The sequence below is a fragment of the Physeter macrocephalus genome, chromosome 16 (assembly GCF_002837175.3).
Source record: "Physeter macrocephalus isolate SW-GA chromosome 16, ASM283717v5, whole genome shotgun sequence".
Classification (NCBI taxonomy): domain Eukaryota; kingdom Metazoa; phylum Chordata; class Mammalia; order Artiodactyla; family Physeteridae; genus Physeter; species Physeter macrocephalus.
This window is the reverse complement of record NC_041229.1, coordinates 87,451,536-87,464,053: the sequence shown is the minus strand read 5'-3', so window position 1 is coordinate 87,464,053 and position 12,518 is coordinate 87,451,536. Positions and strand designations below refer to the sequence as shown.

At 41.4% G+C, this 12,518-nt stretch overlaps 1 protein-coding gene and 1 pseudogene across 1 annotated transcript in view; both read left to right on the top strand.

The window, feature by feature from the left end:
• Nucleotides 1-12,518, top strand: part of PAMR1 (peptidase domain containing associated with muscle regeneration 1) — a 79,440-nt gene that overhangs the window by 18,073 nt on the left and 48,849 nt on the right. Inside the window, exon 2 of the mRNA XM_007129549.1 lies at nt 6,679-6,855. Coding sequence (XP_007129611.1) covers nt 6,679-6,855 — 177 coding nt within the window. The remainder of the gene's footprint in view (nt 1-6,678; nt 6,856-12,518) is intronic.
• Nucleotides 1,253-2,045, top strand: LOC114488023 (TBC1 domain family member 15-like; annotated as a pseudogene).

Genomic DNA, 12,518 nt, shown 5'->3' with positions numbered 1-12,518 from the left:
AGCAAATTATGGGTCGGAGCCAGCTCTCCTGGCTCAGCTCCGAGCTGGACCACTGGACGGAAATATTTGACTGTTGAAGGGAGGGTAGCTCTAGAGTGGAAGCTGGTTCTTACGACAAGTATTTATACAGCACCTCTTGCATTCCAGGCCCTTCCCTAGCTGCGGTGAACAAGTTAGGTGTTGTTCCTACCAGCTTATGGTCACGTAAGGGAGACAGATGATATGCAAGTAAATGGAAACATAGAAAGGGATTATAAATTGTGGTAATGGTGATGAAAGGAAACAACTGGGATGCCGTGATAGAGAATACTATGGAAGCAGGGGCAGAGGCACAAACTTCAGATGAGAAAGTCAGCGAGGACTGTTCCGAACACGTGTCATTTACACTAAGGCCCAACGTTTTGACAGAGGCAGTGGGGAAAGCAAATGTGAAGGCCCTGGGATGAGCAAGACCTTGATGGTTTTGAGAAATAAAAGGTGGGAAATAGTGCCAAGGAAAGGTTGCAGGGCTCAGGAGAGAGCAGCTCTCAAAGGCCTTGGGGGCCATAGCAGAGCATTTAGGGTTTGCTCCAAATGCAGTGGGGAAACAACCTAAGCATTTAATTAATTTATTTATTTTTTATTTATTTGGTTGCACCAGGTCTTAGTTTTGTCAGGCAGGCTCCTTAGTTGCGGCTTGCGGGCTCCTTAGTTACAGCTTGCTGTCTCCTTGGTTGTGGCATGTGAACTCTTAGTTGCAGCATGCTTGTGGGATCTAATTCCCTGACCAGGGATCGAACCCAGGCCCCCTGCATTGGGAGTGTGGAGTCTTAACCACTGCGCCACCAGAAAAGTCCCAACATGAGCATTTTTTGTAAGGAGTTGATATGTGGTACATTCAAAAACTTAGATCCTTGAGAAATATGGATGTCAATAGTGTTTTTCTTCTTAAGCTACTAGTTATCGAATGTTCATTATATACTGGGCACTGTGTTAAGCTCTTTATATACATAATCTTATCTAGTCCTTTCAGCTGGCTTCTGAGTTAGATAAAATGTACTCATTTCATTGGATGATAAACTGAGACTGAGTGAGTAAAGTAACTTAGCCAAGGTCATATACCCAGTAAGTAGCAAAGGTGGGATTCCAAACCCAGGCCTGTCTGACTCCAATGCTTAAGCCTTTAAACACTTTTTTTTCCTCTCACTAGTTTTTTAATATAAAAAAAATATGATAGGTGAGTCTGAGAGACACGTGAGGCGCTGCTACGTCATCAAAGGCACGCGCAGGAAACATGGCGGCGGCGGGGGTTGTGAGCGGGAAGATTATATATGAACAGGAAGGGGTGTATATTCATTCATCTTTTGGAAAGACCAGTGACCAAGACAGCTTGATTTCAGGAATATTACGTGTTTTAGAAGAGGATGCTGAAGTAATAGTGGACTGGAGACCATTGGATGATGCGTTAGATTCTTCTAGTATTCTGTATGCTGGAAAGGACTCCAGTTCAGTCGTGGAATGGACCCAGGCCCCAAAAGAAAGAGCTCATCGAGGATTGGAACATCTGAACAGTTACGAAGCAGAGTGGGACATGGTTAATACAATTTCATTTAAAAAGAAACCACATACCAATGGAGGTATGAATTAAATCGTTTGAAATCTTAAACTGATTTGCTACTATATAATATAAACAAAAGTGCAAAGAAAATTCTTTAATGTTTCTTAGAAGGATGAGTTGGTGCTTTGATTAATATGTATAATTCTCATTTTATTTATATTCCTTTTTCATCTTTTTGTTGCTTTGTTGGTTGTGACCTCATAAAAAGGCTTTAAAAATACTTGTTCTGTTTTGTAGTTATTAATGGCAGAAAATAGAAACACTTAAAAAAATTGCTTTGGCTATCTCTCATGCACATTTTTCTTAATCCAGTAGAATAAAAAAAAAAAATCATGTTATTTCATCCTAAAGCACCAGGGGGAGATGAAGTATACCACTAAACCATGCCGTTCCAATTTCAGTGTTTACTGGTTTCTTCACAGCTCATTGCAACTCCCCTTTGTATATGTTCCACGACTGTTCTCCCGATCCTTCTGCACATCAGCGGCCGCCTTCAGAGATGGCAGATTTTCTTAGTGATGCTATTCCAGGTTTACAGATAAATCAGCAAGAAGAACCAGGATTTGAAGTCATCACAAGAATCGATTTGGGTGAACGACCTGTTGTTCAAAGGAGAGAGCCAGTATCATTGGAAGAATGGACTAAGAACATTGATTCTGAAGGAAGAATTTTAAATGTAGATAATATGAAGCAGATGATATTTAGAGGGGGACTTAGTCATGTATTGAGAAAACAAGCATGGAAATTTCTTCTGGGTTATTTTCCTTGGGACAGTACCAAAGAGGAAAGAACTCAATTACAAAAACAAAAAATGTAAGTAATGGTCTTTTGTGTGCTCATTAAAGAAATCCAAGTAACTCACCCATATAACGTGGAATAGACTAGGGTAGGGGAACATATTTTTATTTTCATCTTTTTAATTTAAATATTGTGAGCACTGTAGTTAATTTCAAACCAGAAACACTTATTAGAGGGACTTCATTGCAGTTACATTGGTGAATATGTAGAATGATGGTAAAAAAATTCTAGTCCCCTTGTATAAACATTTTAAGCATACTAAGATATAGATTTTTAAATATATCTCATTTATCTTGATTCATTTTTACAGTTTATTATGAAATTATAAGAATGACTCATAAGTGTATTTGCTATTTAGGTTAATTACCTTTAAATTATTTTCCTGGTGCTCTTATAACATAAACTGGCCTTTTTTTTTTTTTTTGGAAATGTGTTTCTATTTTTAAGTAATTATCAGACTTGAAAAGAAACACAGACCAACTTCCCAGGTATACTTATTCCCAGTTTGTCAGTCTAACCTTTTATTTAAAGCTCACTTTCAGTCATTATGTGTATATTCAAACTCAGACAGTCCTTTCTCTTTTCAACATGTTTGCCAGTCCTTCTAAGACATTTTCACATCAACAAGTTTCTGTAGTAAACTGGTTGGAAAATGGTACTCTTATGTCACATTAAAAAAAAAAAATCTCATAGGTTTGTATTTGTAATTATTCGGAAACTTTAGTGGCTAAAGTATTTAATGACTGGAATAATTTTAGGTCTGATATTAACGACTGAAGTAAATGTTTCCTTAAAATCATACCTAACTTATTCTAGTAGTTTAAATAAAGTTTATGACATGTATAAGGTTATTTTATTTTTCCTTTGATCATAACTTTAAACATTTCACTATCATATTTATAAGTTTACATCTCACTAGCACCATCAATGCTTTGATACATTAAATTTGTTTTTTAGGTGTTCAAATAACCTTTTTTGGTATAAAATTGTTTAATACTTAAGCATATCAATGAATTGTCCATGAAGATTGATGTGGAAGATGTACTATGCAAGGCAGACGCAATTTCTCTACAGATGGTAAAATGCAAGGAGTTGCCACAAGCTGTTTGTGAGATCCTGGGGCTTCAGGACAGTGAAGTTACAACACCAGATTCAGACAATGGTGAAGATGAAAATGTTGGCATGACTAGTTGTCCAACATCTGCATTTCAGAGTAACTCTTTGCCTGTACTTGCTGCCAGTGGAGCCAGAGATGACAACCCAACCCAACAGAGATATCCATGTCCCCAAATGTCAGCAGAGTAACACCTGCATGATCATTCTTCTTGCTTTTTGAAGAGACACTTGGTTGCACCTTCTTTTCAAGTACTGGAAAGGTGGAAATTTAAAATCTTGTTATTGATCATGCTTTAAGGTTTATGGAAAGTGTACTGATGTTCTTGCATTAAAGCTTTACAAAGATTTAAAAAAATATGATAAAAATAACATAAAATTTTCTACATTAGCCATTTTAAGTATACAGTTCAGTGGCACAATATTTGTCCTTCTGTGTCTGGCTTCTTTTACTTAGCATGTTTTCAAGGTTCATCCATATTGTAATTTGTATCAGCATCTCGTTCTTTTTCATGGCTGAATAATATTCCACATTCAGAATAATATTTTATGCATATACCATGTTTTGCTTATTCACTCATCTCTTGATGGACATTTGGGTTGTTTCTACCTTATGGCTGCTATGAATAATGCTGCAGTGAGCACTGGTATATAAGTATCTGTTTGAGTTTCTGTTTTTGATTTTTAGGGTATATGCCTGGGCGTAGAATTGCTGGGTCATAAAATAATTCAATGTTTAGCTTTTGAAGGAACTGCCAAACTGTTTTCTACAGAAGCAGCATCATTTTACATTCCCATGAGCAATATACAAGGGCTGCAGTTTCTCTACATCTTTGTCAATGCTTGCTTTGTTTTGTTTTTTCTTTTTTTGGATTATAGCCATCCTAGTACGTGTAAGGTGTTATCTTGTTGTGGCTTTGATTTTCAATTCCCTAATGACTTGTGATGCTGAGCATCTTTTCATGTGTTTATTGGCCGTTTGTATATCTTCTTTGGAGAAGTGTCAGTCCATGTCATTTGCCCTCTTTAAAATTGGGTTGTTTGTCTTTTTGTGGTTGAGATGTAGGGGTCGTTTATATATTCTGGATATTAAATCCTTATCAGACATATGATTTGAAAAATTTCCCCCCATTTTGTAGGTTGTCCTTTCACTTTCCTTTGTTGCACGAAAGTTTTTAATTTTGATGAGTCCAATTTATCTGTTTTTCTTTTGTTGTTTTTGGTGTCACATCTAAGAATCCAAGATCATAACAAATCTAAGGTCATGGAGATTTACTCCTATGTTTTCTTCTACTTTCTTTTACTTTTAACCATTAAGTTCTCTTCTAGATTTTTTAAAAAAATAAATTTATTTATTTGTTTTTGGCTGCATTGGGTCTGTTGCTCGGTGCAGGCTTCCTCTAGTTGCTGTGAGCGGGGGCTACTCTTCGTTGCGGTGCATGGGCTTCTCATTGCAGTGGCTTCTCTTGTTGCAGAGCACGGGCTCTAGGTGCACGCGCTTCAGTAGTTGTGGCATGTGGGCTCAGTAGTTCTGGCTCGCAGGCTCTAAAGCGCAGGCTCAGTAGTTGTGGCACATGGGCTTAGTCACTCCGCGGCATGTGGTGTCTTCCCAGACCAGGGATCAAACCCGTGTCCCCTGCATTGGCAGGCGGATTCTTCACCACTGCACCACCAGGGAAGTCCTCTCTTCTACATTTTAGAAGTTATTCACTTCATCCAGCCAAGTTAGAAACATGAGAAGCTCAGCTAAGTAAGTCCTGGCATCTGTCCTGGAGGGGCTCACAGAATAGAACGGGAAACAAAATCTCAGTAGTGACAATATCATGGTGGTCTATGCTGGTTGTTCCCAAATGCCAGTGTGAGGATCTTTGCTGCCTCACCAGTGTTTGTAGAAAAGAAAAAAGGAATTTTTTCATAAAACTACATGTATTCAGTCTAAGGAACTGTCCCTTATTATGCAAGTGGTTCCTTTCTATGATGCTAGAATGTTCTTATGACAGAAGGCTGAGAGAAGATGGTGAGAGTTTCTTTAAATTGCTCTACTTGGCAAATTAAGAATGATCAGTTCTGTGTCAGACTTCCAAATTTAGGGGAGGAAAACAGAAAACTAAACTATGAAATTCAAGAGGTTAGAAGCCACCACAGATATTAGGGTTGGTTTATATGGGCCTACAAGACGTGTTGGGGATCGCTTCCTGGGGTTTTTAGGGAAAGGCTTCACAGGGAAGCCAGATTCACTTTCTTCCTCAAATTATCTGACCTATTTCTGCTTCAGTCGTCATCTCTGTGCAAAATTTTTAGGAATAGAGAGTTGGGGCAGGAAGAAGAGCAAGTCAAAGCTAGGTCTGTTTCTTAGCCTGGATTCCCCTGGGCAGCCTCCGACTGATTCCTTTTATAGTTTTTGCCAAATGATTTTTCTTTTTCATTACCTAAGGTATATTTTTAAAAAGACAGAAAGAAAGAAATTCCACCCAGAAAGGAATACTTTTTTTCTCATGGGAAAGAACGCTCAGTTGTTTTTAGGGACTGAATGAAGTTCTGCCAATGAGTTCACTCTCGTAAAACGTTGAAATTCTCGCAAACATACTAATTAAGATGCCTTTTGTCTTTTCTGTTGGTTTTAGCTTTGAAGATACCGTAAAAATGGCATGTTGCAAAATCGAGGAGCCGGGTTTGGAGGAAATGATGTGGGTCCTAGTTGGCATTCAGCCTTGCACTTGATAGACCTAGTCTAGAGAGTGGTCACCAGACTTTTGTGATGGCCGAAGTGCCTGGGCTGTACCGTACGGTCGTGCAGTTTAATGGTTCCTTCTGGAATTGCGCAGTGCACAACCTGTGTAGCTGTAAGCCTTGGCCTGATGTACCCCAGCAAAAACAGAAATGAGCACAGACACTCAGGAAATGTATGCTTGTTTATAAGTTATTTATGTGTATGTGTGTCAATCCACTTAGATTATATATTGATAAAACATGATTTCTTTCTTTGATTAAAAAATAGAAACGAATAGCAGTTTTAACAAATTTCATCTGTACCCCAGTGGATGGTTTTGAACATCCTTCAGGCAGGGTGACACGTTTGCAGGGCAAGGTTGCTTCTTGGCAGTAAGGTACTTATGGGTCTTACCTGTTCCTGCCAGGCCCTCCATCTCACCTTCTGGTTTCTGTTTCAGAGTACACAGTCATTAATGAAGCCTGCCCCGGAGCTGAGTGGAACATCATGTGTCGGGAGTGTTGTGAATACGATCAGGTTAAATGTGCCTGCCCTGGAAAGAAAGAAGTGGTGGGTTATACCATCCCTTGCTGCAGGAACGAGGACAATGAATGTGACTCCTGCCTGATTCACCCAGGTGAGTGTGCGATGGGAGACCTCAGGTTGCCTTCATGTTTTCTGAGGTCAGTAATAGGAGCACGCCGCACACTTGAATTCTGACAGGTAGACGTCAGCAGGCTGTGATGCCTTGATGATTAAAAGTGGCCTAATTCAACCCACTCTAACTACAGGCAAAGGCATTGGAGGAGTTAGTACCCTTTTCCCTGTTAAACTTATAAAGCTGTAGATTTATCTACTTAGTCATTCATTTAACCGATAGACCGAGCAGCTCCTTTATACCATGATAGGTATTGAGAATACCGTGATTTTTAAAAAGACACATTCCTGGCATTTCCAGAGCTTACAGCTTAGTGGGGGAGATGGAGGAGTAAACAGGTGGCTGTAATGCAGCCTGGTAGGTGCTGTGATAGAGAGGCACGGGTACCATGGGAGCCTGGATGGGGATGTGGGTGGATGACTTATTAGAGGAGGTGATATGTGTGCTGAAGATGGAAGCAGCAAACTGAAAAGCATGAAGGGGAGCCAGTCGAGAGGTCAGGCCATAGAGAATAGCATGTGATAAGGCCCTGTGGCAAGAGAAAGCATGGAGTTTAGGGAATTGCAAGTAGCTCAGTCTGCCTGGAGGTGTGTGTGTGTGTGTGTGTGTGTGTGTGTGTGTGTGTGTGTGTGACATGGAAAGAGATAGACAGACCAAAGACTGAGAGAACAATCTGAAGGAGAGAACAGGGGGGCTCCAAGCCGAAGGGCATTGGAGGCTGTACTCTGATGTTTAGGCTATATCCTGAAGATATTTGGTAACATTGGAGATCTTTTCATTAAAAAGGTAAAAGCTGATTTTCTCTTCAAATGCAGTATGGAGAAAGGGTTGGGAGAAGGCCACGATTGGAGGCAGGGGAGGAATAATGGAGACCTTGATGAACAGAAGCCCTGTGGGTGGAGAGAGGTGGAGGGATTTGAGAGAGATAAGAGAGTGGAGTTGGTGACAATTTGGGATTGGTAGGATGGGGGAGGGAAGGGAAGAGCAGGAGTCGAGGATGATGCTCTGGCCCTGAGCTGGACCTCTGAGAGGTGGTCGCGGTAATATGAGAGCATCCTAGGGTGAGATGGGACCTTCCCAGGTCATGGTGCCTATTCCTTTGCCTTTACATCAGGCTGGACCTGCCTTCTCCCAAACCCCCAATTCCCTGGCCCCCACCATAGAGGGGGCAGTGATTGTCCTTCTTCCCTGAAGTGCCTGTCTGCCTGGAGCAGTGTGGACACTGAGCTTCACTCTTAAGGTATTTCCAGCGTGATTAGCGACTCACTGAATGTTTTCTTGGTGCTTTCATACCTGTTGCCTTGTAAATCTGACTTTTTCCAGGGGAATCTGACCTTTTCTCTTCCAGGCCTGATCAAAAGGAGGAGGTAGAGAATTTCAAATACCCTTTCCTCAGACTGAAGACTAAAAGGATGTCAAAAACGTGCCTTGGGAACTTCTCTCATTTCTTCCTTTCCCCTTATTTTACAAACACAGAGAGTGATGCTCATTCTCACCGGGAACTTTCTTTTGAGGAAAGCTATAGAAGAGGAGAGAAACCAGGGCTTAAGTGTGCAGGTCTTACATCTAAACCATCTTCCTTCTTGGAAGAGAGTAATGCTGAGCTTTAAAACAGAAGTGACCTCAGTATAACCTTAGCACATTTGATCCAGAAAAGAAACCCACTGTTCCAATTCCCTGATGGTGAGAATGGTTTGTAGGGAAATAGTTGAGGAGTGCCTCCAAATTTTCTAAGGAAATTTTGAGAGCTAAGCCAGGGTCTCCTGACTAGGGGTCCCTGGCAGGGATGCTGAAGTCTTTGAACAATTTTCAATATTTTCAAAAGCCTAGCGATTACTGTTGTTATGAGGGTGGGGCTTTGGTTTAATGAGCTGGCATGAGGTCGTGGAGTAAATAAGAGACCTTCATAGGCAGTGCTGTGTGCTTCCTACTGCATCATATAGAAGGGCATCAACGTCTGCCATGCCTGCACCCAACACCTTATTACGTCATACAGGAGGCACCCAATATTACCACTGTCTTTCAAACAGTAGTGAAGAACTGTCCCATATCAACCATCTGGTTGCCCTGAAAGGAGAGGCTAGAGAAAGGCTTTTTTTAAAAAAAAGATTCTCAAAAATAGTGAATTGGTGTCCTATCAGTCCCTACTGGTGATCAAAGAGGTTTCTCTCCGTGTGTGTGTCATTATGAACGCAGGCATTTTTATTTATTTATGTGATTTATCCATTTCAGTCATTATTTATTTTAATGCACACATCCCATCTTATAACACTGGGTGCCCCTTTATGTCTTTCTGTGTTCTTCTGACATGACCACACTGTTTTTGAAGACTTCCTGACTTCTCGCATGACAAGATATTTTAGCCTCTTCTTGTATATTTTCTGCCCCAGAACTGGAATCAGCCACTTCTCAAAAGAACTTTGGTCTGAGGCCACGATCTGGTCACCTGAGGTGTTCCTTGCTATTGGACTGTCATTGTTACAAGGTTTTGTTTGTATGTTTTTTTAAGTGGATGGAGCTGGGAAACATGTATTTTTTTTTTTTTTTTTTTTTTTTTTTTTGTGGTATGCGGTCCTCCCCCTGCTGCGGCCTCTCCCGTTGCGGAGCACAGGCTCCGGACGCGCAGGCCCAGCGGCCATGGCTCACGGGCCCAGCCGCTCCGCGGCACGTGGGATCCTCCCAGACCGGGGCGCGAACCCGGCTCGCCTGCATCGGCAGGCGGACGCGCAACCACCGCGCCACCAGGGAAGCCCCACATGTATTTTTTTAAATGAATTTTTGCTGCTACTCAAGTTCAAATGTAATATTCCAAGGTTGTTAATTAACTTCTTTGATTTTATATTTGTATGTCTTTTCTCTCATGGTGAAAATCCTGTTTCCTGACAATGTTAACCTAATCACTTACTTGCTTTATCTTATAATTGTACAAAACAACAACAGCACTATTGCTATTAGTCATAAGACCACTGATGATAGTGATTTTGGTTCACCTTAGAATATATCTCACGAAGTATATAGAGTCAAAATACTATGTTTTAAAGCCAGTTGATGTAGTTCTTTTGTCTGTGGTGTTATACCATCTACTTGATGTGTAGTTAGGTTTATTGTTTCTATCTGTTTTCTATATTTGACAATACAAGCAAATATGTGTGTGCATTTCTGTATCTTTCCCCTTCTTGCACAAAAGACAGCATGCCATAAAAACACTGCTAACTGCCTTGCTTTTTTCTCTTAACAATATATGCTGGAGATCACTCACTGACAGTAATAAAGCTGGTTTGGTTTTTTTTTCCATTTCTTTTTACAGTTGCATATAATTGCATCCTGTGGATTACCATAGTTCATGAGTATTTGGGTTGTTTCTAGCTTTTTGCTATTATAAATACTACTATAGTGAATAGCCTCAGGCATACATCAGCTAGTATTTTTGCAGCATATCTTTGGGGTAGATTCCTGGAAGAAGAATTGCTGCGTCAAAGGGAGGTGCATATGTCATTTTGCCAGCCTTTGCCAAATTCTCCTCCACGCATTGGCATTCACAGCAGCCGTACACGAGAGTACCGTTTTCCCGAAGTCTTGAGACAGAGTGTGTTGTTTTGGAATTTTGTCGGTCTCAAAGGTGTGAAATGGGATCTCAGCCTGGTTTAGGAATTTCTATCACTTCTATCATTATGCTGGACAACGATTCTTTCTCTTGTGATGGCAGTAATTGCACGAGGATCGATGTCCAGAGGCATGGTGGTGGGGATGGCAGTGCTGACGTCCAGCAGTGGCCAGCGGCACTGGGGCCCTCAATGGAGCCAGGTGGCTGTGTATTTTAGTGCATTTCTAGGCTGCGTAGCTTGGACCTCGGTCCTCTAACCCTTCTGGCAATACCGTGAGCTACTTAGCGTCTTTTTAACACAGCCTTGTACATCTTAATCACCAGGCTGGTTTTTGTGGCTTGCAACTAATGGCCCGGATGTTACTGTGCTGAGAGTTGGCAGGCTTGTAGAGGGCAGACTCTGAGTCCATTGGCCTCCTTGGTGGCACAGCGGGTAGGAAATCGGACGGGAATGTGGCACATGGGCGAAGATGACCATCTTTTAAAGCAGTCTTTTAAAGGACCACTGGGACCCAGTTATGGGCCATATGAAATTTGATGAATCATATTAGCAATTCTTTTCTGGTCGGAAGAGACACTGGGAGAGGGAAGCAAAGTCAGGATGGTGTGCAGAGAGAGAGCTACAAGTCTCTCTCCTACAGAAATCACACATTTGTAAACTGCATGTATATACTACAGGCCACTGAAAACCTAATTTTAGCCAAAAGCAAAAAAGTATGCTATTAGCTCAAGGAAATGCTGGTTATCTTGAACAGCTCAGAAGCCTGGATTATTTATCCATTCAACCATCCATCTATCCACTTATTTATTTGCTCAAATCTCAAATAATAGTATTTCTGGAACACTTATTATGTGCCAGATACTGTATTAAGTGGGGGGGATATAATGTTGAACATGGTGCAGTTCCTGACTTCAGTCTGTACAGGAAAACAGGCAGTAGGCAGGTAAAATTGAGCATGCTATATGCTATGGTGGGGATAAGCCAAGAGGAGGTAAGGGAATGCAGAATAATAATAATAGTTCATGTGTTGGGGGTACTTGCTATGCGCCAGGCCCTTTACATCTGTGAATTTAATTTATAAAACAACTTGATGAGGTAGGCACAGTTTTTAACCCTGGGTTTACAGATGAGGACATTGAGGTACAGAGAGCTTAAGCAATTTGCTCAAGGACACACAGCTGGACAATGGAGGCGCCAGAACTTAGAGCTCCGTTTTAATAAGTGGGATTGGATTATCTCTACCTTTCCTCACTGTCCCCCACCCCTCAGGAGACCATGTTTTAAAAATAACCCTTGACTAGGGTCTGCTCAACCCTCTCTGGTGTGGCCTGCTGGTCGGGGGGGAGCCTGACCCCTTCCAGGGTGAGCCCATTATTAGGCATTAAGGTACCATGTTTTAAAAATAACCCTTGACTAGGGGTCTGCTCAACCTCTCTGGTGTGGCCTGCTGGTCGGGGGGGGAGCCTGACACCTTCCAGGGTGAGCCCATTATTAGGCATTAAGGTTGTTTCCGACGGCACACTCTGGTTATAGAAGTATATGCCATAGAAGAATATTTAATGGAATGGGAAGATGGTTACTATCTATTATTAAATTAAAAGGTAAGTTATTAAAAACAGAATGTACAGTATATAGTATAAGCCTAATTTAAAAAAAAATGTGTTCATATATATAGAGAGAATTACTGATCATTTTCTCTGGGTGATGGAATTTTTGGTGTTTTTAATTGAATTCTTTTTGCTTGTCTGAATTTCCTAAATATTCCATAATAAACATGTAATATTTTTATAAAGAGAAAAAAATACCCTGTATTGATGGATTCTACCTTTGACTACAGGTTATTTCATTTTGCATTAAAACATCAGACGCAGGGCTTCCCTGGTGGCGCAGTGGTTGAGAGTCCGCCTGCCGATGCAGGGGACGCGGGTTCGTGCCCCGGTCCGGGAGGATCCGACGTGCCGCGGAGCGGCTGGGCCCGTGAGCCGTGGCCGCTGAGCCTGCGCGTCCGGAGCCTGTGCTCCACAACGGGAGAGGCCA